Source organism: Apteryx mantelli, chromosome 2 (genome assembly GCF_036417845.1).
Source record: "Apteryx mantelli isolate bAptMan1 chromosome 2, bAptMan1.hap1, whole genome shotgun sequence".
Taxonomy (NCBI): domain Eukaryota; kingdom Metazoa; phylum Chordata; class Aves; order Apterygiformes; family Apterygidae; genus Apteryx; species Apteryx mantelli.
In genome coordinates, this window is record NC_089979.1 from 159,658,559 (window position 1) to 159,681,281 (window position 22,723).

At 39.2% G+C, this 22,723-nt stretch overlaps 1 protein-coding gene across 1 annotated transcript in view; it reads left to right on the forward strand.

The window, feature by feature from the left end:
• The window catches only part of PTPRN2 (protein tyrosine phosphatase receptor type N2), a 586,186-nt gene that overhangs the window by 326,454 nt on the left and 237,009 nt on the right, over window positions 1–22,723 (forward strand). The window contains exon 13 of the mRNA XM_067292199.1: window positions 12,466–12,530. Within this exon, the coding sequence (XP_067148300.1) occupies window positions 12,466–12,530 (65 nt within the window). The remainder of the gene's footprint in view (window positions 1–12,465; window positions 12,531–22,723) is intronic.

The window sequence follows — 22,723 nt, forward strand, 5'->3', positions numbered from 1 at the left end:
AGGCCATTTGGTCCAAAGTCCTGTGTAAAGCAGTGCCAAATCTGAAATTAGGTAGACTGCTCAGGGCCTTGCCTAACTGAGTTTTGGCAATCTCAAAGAATAAAGACTCTGCAGCCTCTCAGGGCAACCTTGTCCCAACAGTTGACTGTCACTTACTCACTATGTGAATATTTTTTTTCCTTATGTCCACATAGAATTTCCTTTGTAGCAACTTGTGACCGTTGTCTCATGTCCTTTTGGTGTGTGTCTCTGCAAAAAGCTGGCTCCATCTTCTTTATAACCCTGCCCAGGTAGCAGAAGACAGCAGTTAAATCACTGCTTAAACTTCTCTTCTCCAGGCTGAACAAACCCAGTTCTCTTGGCCTCTGCTCATATTCATGCTCCAGCCCCTTCAGGGGTGCTCCTCTGGTCTCTCTCCAGTCTGTTGATGTCTTTGCTGTGCTTGCTGGGGACCCAGAACTGGACATAAGGAACCTAAGAATATTATATGAATCAGTCATCAAGTAAAAAATTAGTAGTTGCAAAACATTGTGTCTGGCCAAAGAAAGCAAAATGGTGGTAAAGTTCTGCAGGGATGAAGAACAAAACAGAACTGCCCTCCCTGCCTACAGTGTACAGCAAAGCAACAGAAGGGCACTAGGGAAATTCAAATTATGAAACATTCTTGATGAAATATTAATAAAACCATACTATGGCCTTAATTGCTATAATTTAACACCCTGTATGGTATAAATATTTTAGAAACATGTTAAAATGGAACATTAAGAAGGGGTCAAGGGATAATAATATACATTCATCTCGATTGGCAGAGATGTATACCTTATACTTAATTTATGTTTATACTGTTATTCTGTATTCATTTTAAAAGAATAGTGGGTGAAATAAGCTATATGTATGTATCTTATGTTGAGACATACATATTATATGTATATGTGTGTATTAGTTTAGATATATTTAAAGTAAACAGTCCTGGTGAATTTTGTTTATATAAGAAAGGAGTCTCAAGGTGCCTTCACAAGAATATCCTCCCCTTCAGAAATCTCTCAGGGATCCAGCAATCTGCAGAAGGGAGGGGGTCAGGAAACACGCAGACCATTTTCTCACAAAATCCTCTCCTGAGGAAGCTGTGATCTGTATTGCCTTTGTAATATCTGCTTTTCTTTTTCAGTAGGAAATGCTTCTTTTACAGCTGTTTTCAGTGCAGACACAGCCAGTGGAAGCTCTGGACACACCTGCTCTGAAGCCTCGCTGGCAGGGAAAGGATCTGGCTGCTTGGGCACAGCCCTTTGCCTGGAAAGCTTCATGCACAGCATGGCCTTAGGGTACTTGCTAGCCTGTCTTGGTAGGAGAAGGTCTGCCTGCTGAAATATAACAGAGAGAAGTCAGGAAACATTTCTTTGAGCTTTTAACTCTCCTATAGATTTTCACCCCAGAATGAAGCTATTGTGCTAATTTTTGCAGAAAATAGCATGCAGAAATTGCTTGAAATTGCTGGCACTCTAACAGTGACCTATGCCCATGTATGTGTAAAGTGGATAGGCATTTCATTTATATTTATCATAAATTGTATGCAGTAATGATTTCTATGTGTTAGATTGCATAATCCATACAACTCTGACAACCTCATAAAGGCTTTAGGCTGATGTCCTCTTTTGGATGCATCAGTGCCAATGAAAGCGGTTATCATACCCCTGACAGAGGGTATTGCTGTCTTATATCTGCTGGTGTAACTGCTCCTCTGATCACTCTCTAAACCATGTCAGTCAAAATGTACCAGGTAAGCTTAAATTGGTTAAACAGCAGATTTTTTGCTAATGATGCACATTTTGCCCAAAAAGGATAAGGGTGTACTCACAAGAGTGCCTAGCTCGCAATTTTAGGGATAGTAAACTCTTCTACCAGCATGATTAGCTCCTAAAAAATAACGTTAGTCCACAGCCTCCCATCCTGTCAATTAATCCATCTTCCTCAGTTCTAATATTTTTGCAATTTCTTATGTTTTATTTTTAAAAATCATCAGGCCAGAGATGGGCTTCTTCCTGAAGGTAGGATGGTCCATCTGCAATACAAAATGGCATTTTTTGAGGACCCAAACCCATGAGAGGCTTATAATCCAACCAATCAAATCCATTAGGATTTGAAATGGAAAATTTCTGCCATGGGAAATGGGAGAGTCCAGGTATCCTTTTTTCATTTTGTAGAGATATCTTACACAACACATAACATTGTTAACAAGGAGAGACGATGCCAGTTAAAACACATGCCAGTAAGTACTGAGTTAAGCCTATTGCGAAAGAGAGACCTGGCCGTCACACCAATTGTGTATAAGGAAAGCTTTGCCTTTGCTTCCAGCAGTCCTGGGATAGCTGATCATAGTGCCCTATCCCGCTATTTCATCTTATTTTAACCCCTGCCAATAAATCTCTTCTGCTCCTCTAAACAGTGACAAGGTGAAAGCACTGTGGCTTTTAAAGGATCTACAAGGCTTAGCTGATCACATCACTTCCTGTGCCAGAAAATAAGAGAAAAATAGCTGTGCAGATAGATGCTGCTTTTGGTATTCTGCTGTCTTGTTGCCTAATATTGATTCATTGTTGTTGTTACCCCTCTGTATGTCTGTAGCCATTGACTCTCTCCCATCATTTGGCACAAGAACCACTTTTCTGTTCAGCACCTCGCGCAGGAAGCCCCTGGCCATGACTAGAATTTGTAGGTGATATAGTAAATAATAATAATACAAGTATTTGGAGTACGACTTCACCAGTCCTGTCTGCTTAAAGTGAGGATGACTCTGTGGGGAGAAAACCTGTGTGGAACCACTCTCTGGGGTTTTTGGTTTACTGCCTTTGAGCTTTGGGCAGGTACTGATCAAGCCCTGAAGAAATGTCTTGAGAGACTGGCTGTTGGGACTTTAATATTTCCTTGTAAGGCTGTCCATGGAATCTGTAATGTAAGCATTCTTTACACACTTAGATCTTTTCTGTTAAATCCTTTTTCCCCTCATTCCCATCAAATTTGCATACAGGTACATGCATGCACATGGAAATTCTGCAAATGCTTTTAGGACTTGTTCATCTCTGTACACAAGCATTTACTCTCCTTCTTTTGCACTTCATCCATTCAGGGACAAATGTTCTTTATGATGTGATTAAAGATTATATTCTTTAAAAAATATTGGGCCTATATTTGCCAACTATAAGGAGTTTTTACTGAATTTTCTCTTTTTGTTGATTTTAAAGAAATACTTTTAAGATTAGCAAAGTAGCCTGTGAAGTCTTTATTAAGGTGGAATTAGGAAAAATTCTTGTGAGAAACAATGGGCAAGTTAATAGCATCCCTGTTCACTTTCACCTGAAAGCTTTATTGTGGCTCTTGTTACTGGTGGTATCCTTGGCAATAAATATTTTCATTTTGTTCTGAGGGCACAGCAAATAATAGATTTTGCTAGTGAATGACCTTGTGCGTTAACTGTGTTATTCATGATTTAGTGAGCCAATCAGTTGAAATATTGCTAATGTTTTCCCAACTCAGTCTTGTTACATTTGTGCCACGAGGACGACATTAAGCGTAGTTGCAGATGAACAAAAAATAAAATGGCTTGTAGTGTTGTGGATCATTAAAGAAATGAACCCAGAGGGTACTGTTTCATTAACTCTGGAAGTTGAGGAAATGACGGAAACAAAATGACAGTTTCTGAGTTTGTATTTATTAAAAATAAGGACAGTTTGGCATGCTGAGAATTAGTGGCAGTGACCCTTAAATTTTTCATATACCATGGCAAATACATACAGTGTCCGTCCAAAGATTTCAACAGTTTCTAAGTAAGAGTGAAAATAATTCATATGTTTCAGGTGGTTTTCATAAGAAGTCTCAAAGCACTGAAAACAGGAAAATGCTAAAGAAGTACAGCATAAAGAAGATGAAGTTCAATAATTAGAAGCCAAATGTGTATTTTCAAATATTATATCTTATAATATCAAACAGGGTCAGTGTACTTCCCTGGGAGATCTTAAGGAGGAGTAGAACACTGCTTTAACTGAGCAACCACTGTTCTCTGCTTTCTTTTCCTGAGCTCTTTGGTTTGTTCATGTTAAGAAATAATAGAAATGATAGAAAAAGTGGCTGTTGGGCTCCCAGAAAGATGGTATAGTCCCTCCCCAGCCCCAATAACAGATCATCTATTCCAGGGAAACCACACAAGCTCAGTCTGATTCCAGATGGCTGTATTTCCCGAATCCCTACAAAGCTATAAGCGTAAGTACCAACTTCTGGGTCACTTCCCTGGTGCTTTCTACTTGTAAACCACCACAGTTAATATTGCTAGAAAAGAGAAAATTGTGGTTAGATATTGTTCTTCCTGGACACTAGGTAGGTAAACATTTTTGTTCCCTTTAGATGGATAAGAAAAAAAAAGTAATGTAATTTTTCCACTTTTTTGAAAAGTGTTAAAAGGAACAGATCTTATTTAGAAGTTTCTGTTTTTAAAGAGGACAGACAGTTCTTTCTACCTTTATATGAAAACAATAAAACATAAAAAGGAGCTGTGGTGGATATCCGGAGGGATTGAAATGAAATATATATATAAGCAGAGAATATTCAAATGGAAGCAAAAAGTGAATACACAACTCTAGAATATGTAGCTACCCCTGAAAAGCTGATTAACTGCTATTATCTAAGTGTTTGATATTTTTTCTGTAGTATTTTCATCACAAGAAAATTAAAGCAATCTGTTACATTCTTAACTATAAATAAAAGAAGGCAGCAAACTGTTCTTTTATAATGCTATTTCAAAAAGAGAAGAGAGAAGAGAAGAGAAGAGGAGAGGAGAGGAGAGGAGAGGAGAGAGCAGAGCGAAGCTGTGGCCTTAAGCTGATTTGCGAGGTGTTACTTTCCGTAGTATTGAGAAGGTCAAGAGGCAAAGAGTTCCACACACTGGAAATGGCTGAAAGAGATCCAGATGATCCTTCTTACCTTCTAGGCCTTGGGACCAAGAATCCTGCCTTCTAATTTGTAAATGTTAAGACTGAACATATGATGGTGAAGTTTTCCTTCTGGGACTTTAAAATGTACAATTAAAAAGTTGATCAAGGCAGCAATCAGCTCAGAAAGGAGCTTGTTGAGGAAAATCATCTGCACTAGAGCCAGTAGCACCAGTCCTGCCGCTTTGGTCTACTTGAATATATTCAACTTTAGCTGCAGCTCAAAACACTTCAGGTTTTTCTATCTAGATTCACTGTACAGAGCCAAAACGTAACAAAGAATCTTTATCTTAACTCATTTTGATGAGAAAGGAGGAATGACACTTTTTACACTTCTTTTTTTCCATTTTCTGCTAATACAAGCTGAATTGGTGTACCTTCAACTATAAATATTGAATAAGTTTAAGTACGCAAGCAAATTGTTACACATGCGTGCACTGCACTCCATCAAGTAATGTGTAGCATTGAATTATCACTGTTAAAATGGTTGATGGTATTAAAAAATGTCACTGTTAAGAATTCATTGAAAAGTATTCTGTATCTGTAAAACATACATAACCAAGCCAAGTTATTTTTGTTATTAGTACTCATGTTATTAGTACTCTTCTTTTGATGGACATCAACTTCCTAATATTATTTAGGGGAATGTTTTTGAGAACAGGTTTCTGAAGGTATTCTGAAGGTATTCTGAAAATATTTAGAATGGAAAAAGTATTTATTTCTACATTTCTTTGTTTCTAATTCCTATAAGCTGGTTTTGCTCATACTTCAAGAACAGGATCACTATGTTGTCACCACACCTTGAAAACTTAGCTCTGTAGCTGTGACATTATCTGTAGGTCAAAACAGACTTAGGACTTTTTTACTGCAGTATTTTGGCATATGTATACCTATGTGTTACTTATAAAGGATTTGCCTGTGAAAAAAACAAACTGGGTTGGTAGACCCAAGAGGCCCTCCAAGTCCTATATTTATATATAATGAATAAACAAGAGCTGTCTCAGAAAGGCGGTACCTTTGGTGGTACCTGTTTCCCTCTCAATTAGAAAGGGAAGCTGGACTGATATCTTAGTTGAAACAGCTAAAGTTAGTAGAGATAGATCCCACCACTAGCATAAAAGCTCCACAAAAATATGAAAATGTCATTTAATATATCCCAAAGTCCTTTATTACAATTTAAATACCATATTGTAAAATAGCAATGTGCTGACATTTTAAAGGACAGTTACAGGAAAACGTACAGTTGAGCAGCTATTTATTAAATAAGCAAGAATCAATCAGTACAAGCAGTCAGGCAGAAAGAATGTGCATAAGATACATATCTAATCTATGCAAGCAGATAGCTACATGAGGTCCTGATGTATCAGACTTTGCTGGTCTACCTTGAGTATTATCTGACCATAAGATATTAGGGACGTGAGAGAGAGACTGTTTAGAGAGGTGAAAGTACCATTATTTTAGGGAGTGAGTTTAAACAATTATGAAGCTCTTTCCAGCTACTCAGGTACAGGTCAGTTTTACTCTCAGGGCAACATACAGTGCTGCTGTTTTCCTCACCTTTTGTGTATTTTTTTGAAGAGAATTAAAGACAAACACTGATAGTAAATTCCTTGATTGTGTACATGTAGATTTGACTATCTTGTGTTTCAGACTAAGAACCGAGAGAAACCGAGTTGCAAGCTGCACTGGGAGTGGTGAGCCTGGCCTAAATTTCCATCTGTTAGTTTTATTGGCTAGAGCAAGTTGTAGAGAATATGTGCACCGAAAATTGCTGGAGATACAAGCAGTAGTTTAAATTACTCCAGGCAGCAAGGAACTGCATCTGAACAGATTGAAAGCTGAAATGTTGATATTAGAAATTAAATAATGCACGTGAGATTGAAACAATATCTAATTAAAATCATTCGAAAAATGACTTGAAAATTAAATATGACATAATATTTAGCAGACTGTTGCTAGTATGACTATGTGGCTTTAACTTTTTTGCAACCATTTTCATTCCAAGCCTGACTGCCCGTTAACTTGAAATTACATGTGAATCAACAGTCTCACTCATTCACCCAGTAATAAATGGAAGACAAAATATCTCTTGCCAGCAGCCTGTATACTTGTCTCTGACTAATTGAATTTTAAAATTTAGTTGAAGGAAACCTTCTCCTCTTTGTGTGTGGCCACTTGAAATAGTCATTTTTGCTTCTAGCTGGAGCATTTTGTATGCTCATGTTGTGCTTTTGACTTCCTCACTTGCAGCCTGATGCTACGGCTGCCCATAAAGAGTAGTTTCTAATTCACAGGCTGTAGCCCCTGGAAGGGGAGCCCTGCGGGTCAGGGAGCGCAGCACGGTGTCTGCACACACTGCTCCGTGCAGAGGCATATGAGGGAGTGTTTATCTTGTATTACAGAAAGTCTATTCTGCTGAACACATTGGTACCAAAGTATCTAATTCAAAGTTCATTAAAGTGCTCTTTAATTACTTCAAAAAAGGGAATTGGAATGAGGTAGGAAAAACCTATGTAACATATCAGCTTATTCGGGAGAGAAGAGACTTACAGAGTGCTGAAATGGCAGAGTGTTCCCCTCTGCCCCGTTTTGGTTTAGCGGTGTGAGTGCCGTAGCAGTTTCAGTAGGTGCAGTAACTGGGCAAAGGTTTTCTCTGGGGCTCTGTGTTCTTCTCACTAGGGAGAGTGTTTCCCAGATATTATGGGAATCCATTTTCATTGAATTACAAGAGACGAAGCTTTTTGTATCTGCTGTGTAAATGCGTGCCACCATGCATGGGTCTGCCAAATGTAGAGGCAGCCTTTTTGGTCCACCCTATGAAGAAGTTTGCCATATAATCTGGGATTTTTTTAGGGGAAGGGAGAGGAAGAAGAAAGCACTTGATGTAAGTAGATGCAACATCTGCTTGTGTTAGATTTGGAAAACATGTTAAAGAAGTTAAAAGTTGTAATGAAGACTCATTCTCTCTCTGGATTCCCTTCCTCCTTTCCCTTTCCTTTCCTCAAAGAGAAGAAAATCGATGAAGTTCTTCTGAATGAGGCTCTACTGAAGATGCTTTTCAATAAACTGATTGGAAGAGGACGGTTGTCATAGGATTCATCTGACAGTATACAGTAAATCTGAATTAATTACCCTCCATCCCTTTTATAGTTAGTGAAGGTCCAGTCAGTATAGTCACTGACTCTAGGGCATGAATTGGCTCGTTCTAAAATAGACATGTAATAAAGGTCAGGGGAATCATATGGCTGTAAGTACTGCTTTTTTTCTACATTTATTTAGATAAAGCATACCCTCAAAGTCAGGTTCACAGCTGACGAAAAAAGGTTTCCTTTTGAGGATGCCATCATCCCACAAACACTCTTCATATTTAAGGCTGTTTTGATGTTTTGTTCTATAGAGGGGGCAAATCCTGCTGTATCATGGGAGACAGGCAGAGAATCCTCCTGGAGCAGGGCTCTCCTCGTGCAGGTGGGCAGGCTGTGCTCTGTAAGCTGGAGGGTGAGGTTGTGCCGGGCAACATTTCTAAACTGCTCATTCCTCAGGGCTTCCTTCTTCCAGCAGTGCTGTAATGAGACTGGAGGTCTGCTTGAAGCCCTGTATAGCTTGCTTCTCCTAGTAACCAATGGACTCTAAGGTTAAACCTGCCACCATCCACTCAAAAATTCCTGACTAGGCCAAGGACAGATAACTTTGCTAAAGGAAAAATTATTAGCCGTCAAAAAATACATCAGACCTGCCTCAAGTTAGTGAAGACTATGAACAGTGACAATCTCTACCCTTAAACACTCAGTAACACCCTCATCGTGCTCTCTAATAGAGCAAAGCCATTAAGTTGTCCCTGCTGCAATTTAGATCACAGAAGAGACTTCCACAAATTCTTTCAGGTTAAAATAACTGGTATAAAGAGAGTAGGCAAAATTATTCCACTGTAGCTACGTGCTTAATTATATGGAATACTGCATAAATTGTCAAGTGCAAAGAATTATTCTGATAAATTAAAATACTAATTAAATAGGCTATTGCAGAATTTTGAGAACATTATAGGGCTCCGCTTCTTCAGGTAATTTGCATATCCTTCATCTAGTGAATTTAATTTATAGGCCTTCTTTTTTGTGTGTTTGGAAACCCTTTTTGTTTCAGTGGAAAATTAAAAAAAGGGATTTGTATGTTGCTCGGGGGTTTTTTTTTTGGTTTTTTTTTTTTGAATAGCTGTTTTTATTATGCCTCTTTGCTGACGAGTTTGCCAGTTCTCCATTATTATTTCAGGACTTTAAGCCGTGGCTCTAATAATCAACTTTTCTGGAATGTGCATTATACCATGTTACCCAGAATTTTCTTTTCCTATTCATAAAATTTGCAAGATAAATATAATCTCCTGTATATTTGCATTGGAATAAAAGCTAGCAGGTAGCAAATTTAAATACTTCAGAAAATTTAGGGCCAGTTTTCAAAGGATGAGTAGAAGGATTGCTTCTAAATATCTGGATTTGCTTTACCACCACTTCTTTCTCATCTATCTATAGTCTATTGTCTACCTTTTATTGTCTTAAAATCCCAATTGTAGTTATGGGTAGTGAAGTAATTATATTCACTGTTCAGCATCTTCAGATAGCTGCTTGATATGTGTTTGGTGCTTCAACCTTAGCACTGCTGACTTTGACAGAATTTGTTGACCTTCCTGAACTGCTTGTGGAATAAGATTAGCTAAAATATGCTCCTGTAAAATGCCTGGAGTGAACATCCCAAAGATGGGCTGCTGTGGGCTCTCTCTGCATCCTGACAATGACTAAGCTTGACCATTTTCAGGTCATGATTTAATCAATATCACATCCATGCCTCCTAATTTTGGCAGGGTTTATGTGAGGATGGCGATCAGAGATGTGCTTTGTGTTTTACCCAACATCAGGGAGCAGGGCGGAAATGTGGCTAAGTATACTTTAAAACCAAAGCTTCAATAATTAAAGTCTTCAGGAAACCTATAGAAAGGTCAGTCAAACAGGTAATATAATTACAGAATTCAGCAATAGGGCAGACCCAGTTTTTCCTGCTAACTGTTCAAACGGTAGAAAATTATACACTGGGATGTAAGCTTGTTTGTTTTCTTATACTCCTTTTATTTTGCAACCACTGTGTTGTGCAGTTTTATTTATCCCCAGCTACCAGGGAATCATTTATTGGACAGTTCAGTTTCTCTGAAGGAGGTGGTGAAGCTTTCTGGTTTTTATAACTCTTGTGAATTTTTGCATTTGGCAGAAATCTGCCTTTAATATGTATGCTGGATGTGAGACTGTCAGTGTGGTAACATGGAACATCTTTGAGATGAAATGGCACATCTAAAAATGAGATTGTCAGTAACACGGCATGGCAGGTGCTGAACATGAGTGTTGGTGAAGAAAAATAGTCCAGAGGATGGAGCTAAAGACTGAAAAACTTGTTTGCAAAGACTGGCTTATTTTTTGAAATTCATGCTGGACAATATATGCAATGCAACAGAAATACAGCCTCAAATGCAACTTGAATCCATGTGGTCTAGGCAACTTTCCTTCTCATACACTCCTTTCCCTTCCCCATCATTGTGCGCAATAGTCTTGCTGATCTGTGTTATCTATTGGAGTACAACTGGCAAGGGCCTATATACCAAGATACACGTGTAAATGCCTGAGTAGTGATACATATAAATATGTGCAGATGCTCAGTCTGAAAACCAGGCTCAGAAAGTCTAGACTCCTAATGGTCACTCTAATCCTCGCCACCTCTGGGATGCTCTCTAATTTTTTCTGCCTCTGTTTCAGTATAAAACGGAGATAACTGTATTCACAAAGCTATCTTCGCTATGACTCAATATGGAACAAATAGATTTGTAAATGTGTAAAGCACTGTATAGGTATTAAGTTGTATGATTTAAAAGTTTTGGTATGCATTTTTTAGGCTGTCATCCAGCAAAACATGTGCTTAAGCTTTCTTGCCTTGTGACTTCTTGTTCCCATCAGCTTGATAGGTAGCATATTGAAAAGAACAAATATAAAGCTATGTGGGTCTAAAGGATGGACAGAGCTTTCCTATCCATTAAAATCATGGGGAAAATTCATCTCTCACTGAAGTCAGTCAGAAAAGTGTCTCTGTATTAGAAGTCCATTAATTTTTACTTCTTCAGTGTTTGCACATACAAACTCATACTAAAATCAGTGGACATTTTGGATATATGAGGTGAGAATGAGCCCTAATGACACAACTCACCTCTGAAATAAATGTGTCATTTGTCTTGCACTTTGGACAAGCTGAATACCATCTCCCAATAATATTGCTTCTAAGATTGTCTGCTGCTCTGTGAACTGTTTTGAACATATTTTAAATAGCAACAGTTACAATGTATTTTTCCAAAAGGAAGGAAAAATATGTGAACCTTCATTATTTTCTGTAGGTTTACTGTGTATAGTATGTTCCAGCACACTTACTTCTTGTGCTTTCTGGGACTAATGTTTCCTTTAGACAATTAAAACTGAGAAGCTGAGTCTACCCCAGTTGTTCCTGTAATCAATGGAAAGAGATGGGTACCCCAGATGTGTCTAAGATATGGAGGATGACTCATCATATTAAGATGTCCATCTCTTTCATTGACTACAGAGAGAACCTGGATGACTAGCTTGGATTAGATAGTCAATGACTATATGGCTAAAGCTAGGAGAGTTTAATAAGGCTGTAAGATTTCATTTCTACTTTAATTAATAGTTTAATAAATTAAAACAAGTCAGGTGCCTGTTTCTTGGCCATGCGTCCAACTGACACAGCTCGCATCTAGATGGCCAAACTCTTCTCACCCAGAACAGGGTGACTTTGTCCATACCCGCAACTGGGAATAATCCCTTCTTTGTGCTGTCCCCAGAACCCCGGTTGGACATTGTTTTGTGAGCCTGCAAGTGCACACAGTCCAAAATTATGTGAAGACCATACTAACAATTTAACTGAGATAGAAGCTGATAAACAGTAAAAATCTCAGTTTTAAAAAGGAAAATGTTGTGCATTGCATTCCGACATTGCGAGATAAATTATTTGTCTTATCTGCTGGGTAGGGTTGTGTTATTTGCTGGTACACGTCCTGTGCAGTGATATTGCTGTTGCAACAGTGAGGGGCTGCTGTGCTAATGAGACAAGACCTCACTGAAGGGAAGATGGTGAGAAAATTTGGCTGAAGAGAGCTTCTGAACCATTCTTGAATTGAAGGGTGATATAGTGTATACAAGGAAGCAGAACTGGTTTGGCTTTCTTTTTCACATAATAAAGAACAATTAATGACATACTTATGCATTCAAAACACTGAATAGCAGAGCTGCTAACAGGGAAAGATAATCCATAGATCACATAAATAAGAATTATAGTGAATTGATTGATTGAGGATAGAACGTAAGGTTGGTTATTTTGTAAATGCTGCAAAATCATGCATATTTCAGCTTTCCCATAACTCTTTCAATCTTCATTTCCCTTACAGCTATAAACAAAGAGAAGCTTGAAAAAACAACTGGACTGAAAATTCTGCAGACTGGCGTGGGGGAGGTAAGTGGCTTGGGGACATTTTATACTCTCAGAATCATTTTAATTTTGGGTTTGGGTTTTTTTTATGAAATCCTGGAGCTCATGAATGTTTGTGAGCTACCAGTCTGATAGTGCTAAGGGCCTTTTTATGATACAGTTGCATCTGTCAAAATACAATCTGCTGCACAAATAGCACTGTATCCCACAGAGAAAAAAATAACCATCCTTACGAGGAAAGTGCAGCAAGCTTTAAGAAATGCAGTTTCTAGCTTTGTTGTATCACAGGAACAAAATCCCCAAAGACGAGCACAGCAACTGAACTTGTTGTATTATTCCCCTTGGTTTTGATGGTGTACTATCTCATCTAGATCAATGAAAGTTTAAATTTGGGGTAAAGAGTCTTCAGATGTTAGAGAGAATCTGTCAGTGAATGACTTGCTTATTTTGGATGTAACTTGAAATATAAATAAAACATGTGTCTGTTATTATGGTGATATCACTAAGCAAAAATTCCACTAAGCAGTTCATCATTTATTAATAAAGATGATGCTATCTGCTAAGAACCTTGTATGAACTACAGTTGATTGCTAATTCTCGTGCTAATTTTGTGTACATAGTTTTGGGTTTTTTCCTTTTCATTTAAGTAATTTTGCTAGTGTTGAATGCTTACAAGGCCAGACAAATGGTTTTTTCTTGTGATTACATTATTCTCAGTATTAAGAATAATGAATGACTAGCTTGTAACTGAAAGAACTACTTTTTTTTCTTCGTTTTCTACTGATTTTCATTTTTGATATTTCTAATTTTTTATCAGTTTATCAGAATAAGAGCTTATCTTGCCAAGATTTCTGAGGTTCTTTGAATAATTTTATTCACATTACTAAAAGACTTAGTCCTAAAGAGGTACTAACATTGAGATCTGCTCAGATTCTCAGGTTCAAAGTTGTAAGAACTTGATTTTGGAAATAAACATAGCTAAGACCATCAGAAAATGAAAAACAGCGTTTCTTCTTACCGGCAGCTGACTGAGCTGTAAAAGGTGTGTAAATGGAAGGGAGGGGGAAGCATATCCTGGATTCTGAGTGTGGATATTCTCTCAGACTGTGTCCTGACTTCAGGCCAGGTTTAAACCTGCATCTGTGCTATTCCCAGCCCTGGTTTCTGCTAAATGGCAGGCGAACCTGGACTGTGGCAGGCACCATGGAAGCCACATCCAGTACAATTTGTCCCCTGGAAGTCAGTGAGACTCCTCATGCTAAAGAAATGCTTCCATGTATTTTGTCTGATTCCAAATCTTCTGAAATCACTGAAAGGATTCCAGCTGACTTCAAAGAGCTTTAAATCAAAATCTCAGGTTTCTATTCATCCTGCTTAACTTCAGACACTTATCTTTAAAGGAATTATTATATTATAATCTTTAAAGGAATTATTATCTTATCATGGTCATTGGAGAAAGAAAGCAGTTCCAGATGTTTGAAATAGAAGTCAGGTGACAACCTGTTAAGTGCTTCATTAATCCAAGTTGTAGTAACAAGGTTGTTGTAAGCCTGGTAGTCTAAGAATGTGCTGGAGACAAAGTCTAGAGGAGTTCCTAGCTTTTTCAAACCAGCTCAATAAATATAACTGGGAAGAATGGACAAGTGCTTAGGCTAGAGTTCCCCCCAGTCTGGTCCCTGGGCTGGGTTTAGTAAAAGTCATCACTTGTCACTGCAGAACTCACCTCTCACATATTTGTACCATCACAGCTTTAAAAAAACCTACTGCTCCAACTTGGATTAATAAAGACTTTGACAGATGATTGTGTTTTACACTCTGCCAAATATGTATTCTTAGAAGGCAAAATGTGAAAATGGATTAACCAAAGGGAAGCAGGCATCTGAGGCCTGAATATATTCTAGGTTACATTTGAGATACAGTGATCAGCAGTGAAAAGAACCAAGTGGTTTGGAACATTAAAATGATGGAAGAGCATTTATTCAGCTGCTTATATATTTTGTTGGATGTGAATTCTCCCAGCTGTGTACTTTTCCCTTTTAAAGTCTTATCAGTTATGATTGTGTACATAATGAATACATTTCTGTAGAGTCTTACCTACATGAAAAATAATAAAGTGCTGTAACCAAGCTGTTTCTTTGTTGATAGGATATCAGATTCAGTTTATTTCAGGTTACATCTAACTATGTTAATCCAGTTTAGCAGTTCATTTTTGATTCACCCTGGTGTTTAACACCGTTAAAATAACAGAAAGTACATATTTTACTAAAATGAAGGAGCCTTTTATTGAATTAGGAGTTCTTCTGTTCTACACTGTATGAATATAATTAGAGGTAATGGTAACCGTAAATCAAAGGCAAGATGCTCAAATCAAAAGTACTTAGAATAAAAAAGGACTTAGAATCTTTACTTTCGGAATGAGAAATGGGCTTTTTGTTGGACAGTAGATCAGATTCATGACAAAGTTAATCTTCTGGGGTGCATGAGGAAGAGTGTTGCCAGCAGGTCGAGGGAGGTGATTCTCCCCCTCTACTCAGCCCTGGTGAGGCCACATCTGGAGTACTGCGTCCAGTTCTGGGCTCCCCAGTACAAGAGGGATGTGGCACTACTGGAGCAAGTCCAGCGAAGGGCTACTAGGATGATTAGGGGACTGGAACATCTCTCTTATGAGGAAAGACTGAGAGAGCTGGGCCTGTTTAGCCTGGAGAAGAGAAGGCTGAGAGGAGATCTTATCAACGTGTACAAGTATCTGAAGGGAGGGTGTCAAGAGGATGGGACCAGACTCTTTTCAGTGGTGCCCAGCGACAGGACACGAGGCAACGGGCACAAACTGAAGCACAGATGCTTCCATCTGAACATGAGGAAAAACTTTTTCACTGTGAGGGTGACAGAGCACTGGAACAAGTTGCCCAGAGAGGTTGTGGAGTCTCCTTCTCTGGAGATATTCAAAACCTGCCCGGACGCGATCCTGTGCAACGTGCTCTAGGTGACCCTGCTTGAGCAGGGGGTTTGGACTAGATGATCTCCAGAGGTCCCTTCCAACCTCAACCATTCTGTGATTCTGTGATTCACTTGCAGGACTGTAAAATGATAAGGTCTTTTTTGTATAGCGAGTTTCATATCTGAAATTACTCGAGAAAAATAGCTTAGATGCTAGTGGTAAATGGAACAGCTATATAAACAAATACAGGAACTGTTCTAAGCCCAGCAATAGTTCATGTGCTGCTCTGGACAGTGGAATCTGTTTTAGGTCTTGATCTATGATTAACAGTATTTGTGCCTCAGTAAGAAATGTGTAGACACCAATGACTAATCAAGCATTAGGTGTGGCAGAAGGAAATTGTTTCACTCTCTGTGGAGAAGAGAAATGCTTCTCAGGGCTCCTCAGTCTCTCTTTCTCTCTCTCTCAAGAATGGCATTTCAAAAGCAACAACAGATTATAAAATTCACACCAAGCTTACTGAGCATTCAGTCAAGTCTGAGGAGGGCTGATGAATTCTTTTTATGCCGTTGCATAAACGTGTGCTATATAGTCATTAATGACATGGGTTAGTCTGAAGTTTACCACAGTTACAATGCAGTTCATTGTCTTTTATGTCATGTAAAAGATTTCCACAGCCTCAGTGAGTTTTTTGGATACAGCTAAGCTCAGCTGAATTTTGTCAAGGTAAGGTGAATCCAGGCACTATTTTAGCAGGATCAAAAATGAGTTCCTTATTTGGAACATCAGTGGATGCTCATGTTTCAGGATGTTGGCTTGAAAGCTTTCTACATTTCATTGGAAGGTTTGGATGATAAAGTGCGAACTATTGTCTGGACCTTAGGTAAGCAGAGTTTCTTTTAGGTTATTGTGGAATGTACAGACCTTACTGGTACTTCCACAGTGCACCTGCTTCAATGTCTGACATTTGCTGGCAGAATATTCAATAGTCCAGGGAACCAGGGAGTTGGAACAGAGTTTGATGTGTTGCATATCTCTCTAAAGGTGCTAATTATTTTGGCATCTATTCTTATCTGTAAGAGAGCTGTTATACCAGAAACCTAGGTAGAACTCTGCTGTAGAGAAAACCAGTGCCTGTATTGAAATCCTGAGGATGTGTCCATTGCTGTGCAATATAGTACCAGCTACCTCTGAAACAATATTTATCAAGACATTTATTTTCTGTTTGAGGTTCTCCAGCACCAGTTTCACAACTCTGAAACTCCTATATGGTAGCTCTCCAAGATTTTTTGGGTGGCTGTCATGCTTGAAGTTTGTGCCACCCAAATTCATCATAAGCTTTTCACACCTTCCAGATTATTCAGCTATTCATGAAGAGGCTGTTGTCTTAGAGGTATTTGGGTTTGATCTCTCACACATGAAATAAATCTCAGCAGTCCTGAGGTCATCTTCAGAAGTTCAAGAACCTCCTCTAGCTGAGTATGAATGTAAGCGCAGTGTTATCACTGTGCATAATTTCCATGATACTGTAAAAGACATACTTCTAGTAAAAAGCCTGAAGAGCTAAGTAGCACTCAACCAGGGCCTGTAACTCCGTTCTCCTAGCTCCCAACGTGACAGGGGCCCTTTCCTTTTATAAAGGTAGAAGTCAAATTTATTGCTAGTCATGGCCAAGCACTCCTACAAGATCTCAGGGACAGCATTTGATCTCATTTGATCAAATTTTGAAATTTTTGATTCACCCTGGTGTTTAACATCGTTAAAAGAAACAGTAAAAGCATTTGAAAGCCTGCACATCAGTATCAGGGCTATGTCTGACTCCTGTTGAGTTCAGGATTCAGTGGGGTCTGGAGCCCCAGTCCCATGCAAAGGCAAGAGCCCACCTGGCCTTGTCCTCAGGAGCTGCTCCCCGGCCTGTGGGAGCTCAGCAGGCCCCAAGAACCATGGCCTAGCGCAGAAGGAACTGGTTAGCCTGGAATTCCTTCCAAACCCTTTAGCTGTTTAACTGCATTTTCTTTTAACTTAAGCAGTTTTGAATTATTATAAAAGATCAGTGTTTTTCAGTTCAATTTCAGGCTGAACTCAGCAGTGACCAGAGTTGTTCAGATTCAATTTGAGTCCAGTTCCAGTTTCAGAAAATTTCAAATGATGGCACAAATTAAGTTACAATGAAATGGAAAAATAACTGTTTAAGCCAGTTTTTGGTTGAAATTTGTTTTCAACAACCATTTCAAAATAACAGGTCAGGTTCTTCAGTGACTCAAGAGAGCATAATGATTCAAATCAGTTTTCTGGGCTAAGATGCTGTGATTTGAATTATAAATGATGTCTGAATCAAGGCCTGAAACAAACCCAGGGAATGGCATTGTCTCTGTCCTGAACTGGTAAAACAGCACTACCCATAGAATGCATTATTTTAAATTAACTCTTCCAATTTCCCAGTTGAGCTGCACAAAATACACTCATCACTGGAATTTTAACATTGTTTGTAGGATTTGAATCATATTTCTCTTATTATGACAGATGTAAGAATTAGAATAGATTTCTAAACCAAGTGGAAATAACTAAACCAAAATATATGTGAAATGGACGCTTTGCTGTATAGCTAGATGTTCTAAAATAGAGCAGTGATATTTTGACATGTTTCAGGTTATTCTCAGTTATAGATATTTTGATAGGTGTAGAATTATGTTGACATTGTGTAAAGTGGTGTTATTACAATAAAGAAAAGGAATCTGTATTTAAAAATTCTAGTGAAACTAGAGGACATGGTAAGACACACCTTCCAATGATGTGAAAGGTTCTTTGAGGCAGGAGTCAGATTTCTAAATTATCATGTCCCTTATTGTTGTCAGATTTTGTCATTAATATCTGTGTATCCATATTTGACCCAGAGTGGTATTTGAAATCCATAAAAAATAGAAGTTAGTATAAAACTTGACAAATCATTTGCTCCTGCTGAAAAATAAAATGTCGGCTTTTTTCTGATCTACTCTGACTGCTCAGTAGAATTGCTGAGGGTTTGCTTTTGCTTGTAAAGCCCAAATTAGCCTGGGACCCACACCAGCTGGCTTTCTTACAGTGACAATAAACAAATTTTCCTGATCTGGAGCATGTATTGTACCCAGAGGTAAACTGGAGTAGAAAGAGATGCTGTACCCAAGATCACTTAAAGAAGATAGTTTGGATCTTGACAGCAGTGCAGCCACAGCAGCTGTGCGTGCCTCAGTACTCAAGTTTTAGCCAGAATCGCAGGTAGATTTTCCACCTCCCATTGACCTCCCCTGCTGTGGCTGCGCTGTTATGAGAACTGCTCAGGCTGAAGCTGTCTCTGTATGACAGTACAGGCCTTCTTAAACCAGCAGAAACCAGGGACAGCATTTCCTGCGAGTTTAGTTTCATCATCTTTTTCCTATAAAATCGTAGTTTAAAGCTCAATAAATCACATTATTTTTCCCTTGTTACTTGAGAATTCACAGAATCACAGAATGGCTGAGGTTGGAAGGGACCTCTGGAGATTATCTAGTCCAATCCCCCTACTCAAGCGGGGTCACCTACAGCAGGTTGCCCAGGACGGTGTCCAGGCAGCTCTTGAATATCTCCAAGGAAGCAGACTCCACAACCTACCTGGGCAACCTGTTGCAGTGCTCTGTCACCCTCACAGTGAAGAAGTTTTTCCTTATGTTCAGACGGCACTTCCTGTGTTTCGGTTTGTGTCTGTTGCCTCTCATCCTATTGCTGGGCACCACTGAAAAGAGTCTGGCCCCATCCTCGCTACACCCTCCCTTCAGATCTTCATGCACCTAGAAAAGATCCCCCCTCAGTCTTCTCTTCTCCAGGCTGAACAGGCCCAACTCTCTCAGCCTTTTCTTTTACATGAGGGATGCTCCAGTCCCTTCATCATCTTTGTAGCCCTCCACTGGACTCGCTCCAGCAGCTCCGTATCTCTCTTGTACTGGGGAGCCCAGAACTGGACGCAGTACTCCAGGTGTGGCCTCACCAGGGCTGAGTAGAGGGGGAGAATCACCTCCCTCGACCTGCTGGCAACACTCTTCCTAATGCACCCCAGGATGCCATTGGCCTTCTTGGCCACAAGGGCACATTGCTGCCTCATGGTCAACTTGGTGTCCACCAGGACCCCCAGGTCCTTCTCCGCAGAGCTGCTTTCCAGCAGGTCAGCCCCCAACCTGTACTGGTGCATGGGGTTATTCCTCCCTAGGTGCAGGACCTTGCACTTGCCTTTGTTGACCTTCATGAGGTTCCTCTCTGCCCAGTTGTGACTGGAGATCTTACAGATAGCCTTTACCGTTGGTACCTTGCTGATTGGCATGGCTACATCAACTAGCAGCTGAAGGGAGCTTTCCAGGAGTACGACGCTTTGGAGCAACACACATTACTATTGGCAAAGAATGCTTCAGGTCACAGACAGGTTCTTTGCTTTAAGACATGTAATTTAAATGCTATTTATGCTAATAAGATAAAAAATAATTAAATGAAAAACTATATATTTTTAAGAGTACAGTCCTAGAAATATTCCTAGTGTGGCACAGCAAAGAACAGTTGCTTTACTCCCCCCACCAAGAAATTACAGATTCTAAAGCTGTGGAACCTTTCAAAATCATAGAATACATTTAAGTAGAATAATACTAACAATATACTACTTTTATTGAGTCTTGCTGACAGTGAATAAAATGCCTCACTATTATAGTTTTGTGAGTACACATGTATTATAAAGTGGTACTAATCAGAAGTTGGTCATATAGTAGCATTTAGAAGTATTACTTTAAGAGCTTTAAGGAAAAGGCTAAGCAGAACATTAAATTTCTCTAAAGAGAATGATGAAGCTCTATGGCTCATTTATTTAAGATCTTGTATGTTTTTGCAAAACACATTTTAGCTAATATTTAGAGATAATGTTAATGTTATTTATTAACTATTCATTATGGCATGTAGCCCACTAGAGGGCTGCTTTTCAAAAAATATGCATCCAGATTGTTAATAGAAGGCAAAATAAAGACAAAAAATAAAATAAAATAAAAATATGTATTATTTTACCATGTAATTTTTTCATATACCTTCTGTGATTGCATGTTATATACAGAAGATTTTAAAACAATATACATCATGGTCTCGATTCTGCAAACTTTTAAAATATGCTTAGCTTTAAGTATATAATTAGACTTATCATTTAGCCTACTGAGAATTTTAGAGTTAAACAGATACCTAGATGCTAGTGAGACTGTCTTCTGTCACATATTGCACCCTCTCTGGCTGTGGAAGGGCAAAGTTCCAATGTTTATCCCTTATATTTGATTTGAATATTGCATAGCAGAGGTATTTTGACATCTGAATGACAGGTCACAGCTTCAGTTTGGAAATCAGGTGTCAGTAGTAATTTCTTTTCTTGTGCTCTGATCATGACAACGCCCTCCACCTTCTTTACAAATTTGTAAAGAACACGACAAGAAAATGAGATTACAATGTTAAGAAATATAAAACAAACTTGATTTTCAGAGACAACTATCAGTGTATATTGATTTATGTTTTCCTCCTGAAACATTGTAAAAAGCACAAGTATTCAAGTGTCATGTTGGTTCATGAATTCCTTTACAGTAGCACTGTGTGATTTAAAGGAGCAGAAGTGCCAAGTGATGTGGCAGTTGCTATGGCAACTACAGCAATTCAATTTTTATTCAGTATCATGTGAAATGAAACAAGATGCGGTTTGCCTTGTGGCTTCAGGAACTTATGCATCCTACCAGTGTTGTTTCTTTTTGTCTTTTTTAGCATTGTTCCATTAAAGAAAAGTAGCATATGTTTGTTTTAAGGAGTTGTCTTGTTTTTGAGCCACGTGGTACCATTGTTTTTAAAGCAGAACTTTCCTTAAAAAACATTATAGATCTGTAGGGAAAATGCATTTAGATGCTAGCACTGACTACATAAGCAAACTGCAATGTAATTCTGCTTCAAAAACAATGTTATTATCTATCCTATGATTTGGCGGCCTGCATTTTATATATTCCTAAATATGATATGTAAGGTCTTCACATAGGAAAATGTGAGTGTTTGTACTAGCTCAGCTTACTGATTCATGAAATTCAGCCCCCTTCCTCCCTGGGCAGCCAGTTCATTAGGACTTAAAGGAAAACAAGATGCTCAGCGGTGTGATGGGCTGGCTGGGGAAGCTGTACATGAAGAGAAATTCTGTGTGCTTGTCTGCGGTGCGGGTGGTAGATCTGGTCAGCAACGTGGAGCGGGGAGATTCTTCTACCTGCAGCGGCAAACGCCTGGTCCCAGCAGGAACCCAGGGAGTTCATGCAATCTCGTGCACAGATTTACTCCTCCGAGGAGAAGAAGAGGTGGCAGGTCCACCTCCCCGGCGCACTTCCCCGGCCCGCTCAACACTCCCTCTGTCCTGCCCCGGCAGCGAGTGCCCCAGCAGGTCGCTGCGCAGGCTGCACGCCCGCCTCACTGTCGGCAGCCCCGCTGTGCTCTTCCCGCGGCCGCAGGCGAGCAAGTGTCTTGGGCCGACATTCAAGCCTGGAGACAGCCAGCCTTTCCATACAAACCCCCTGGGGCCGGGGGCCTTCTAGCTACGCCAGCGTAACTAACATGAACAGGACCGGTGCACAGAGCCAGTGCCGGTCTCACTTTCATCCATACTGTTAATTCACTAGCAGGGTCACTCACATTTTGTCCTAGGCTAACGAGTACTCTTCTAGACATTTTTTCTTCTAAATGAGTCTAAGTAAGATGCAGGCGAGGGACCATTCCTAGCAGGCCATCTCAGTTTGGGAGAATAAGAATTAAGGCCTGTGGTTTCCTTATTGTGAAAGCTTGAACTGTAGTAGTGACTCAGCCCTTTATTTTTTTCCTGTCTAAATACAATAAGAGTTGTTCCATGTATTGCAGGGTTTCTTTGTACTAGGCTGTAAAACTCAAGATCTGATCTGTTTTCTGTGAAAACTGAAGATTTGGTAGCACAACATATTCTCATTCTTCCTGCCCAGAATTGTTTTCCACTTGTACATCACTGTGTTTTCATCCACAGGGCAACATTGTTTTAGCACTGCTGTATGTGCACTAATGTGCATCACTGCAGCATCCTGTTTGAATGCAAGGCTTTATGTACTATACATGTAAAATAGTATTTTAATCAGAATATTTTTAAAGAGGTTCTAAATTCAAGCATGGGGCTTCCTATTAAATTAATTTTGTAGAAGCTCAGTTTTGTTTCATTTTTTCTTGTATCAGCAAGTGTTTTACTGATGAGGTAGTT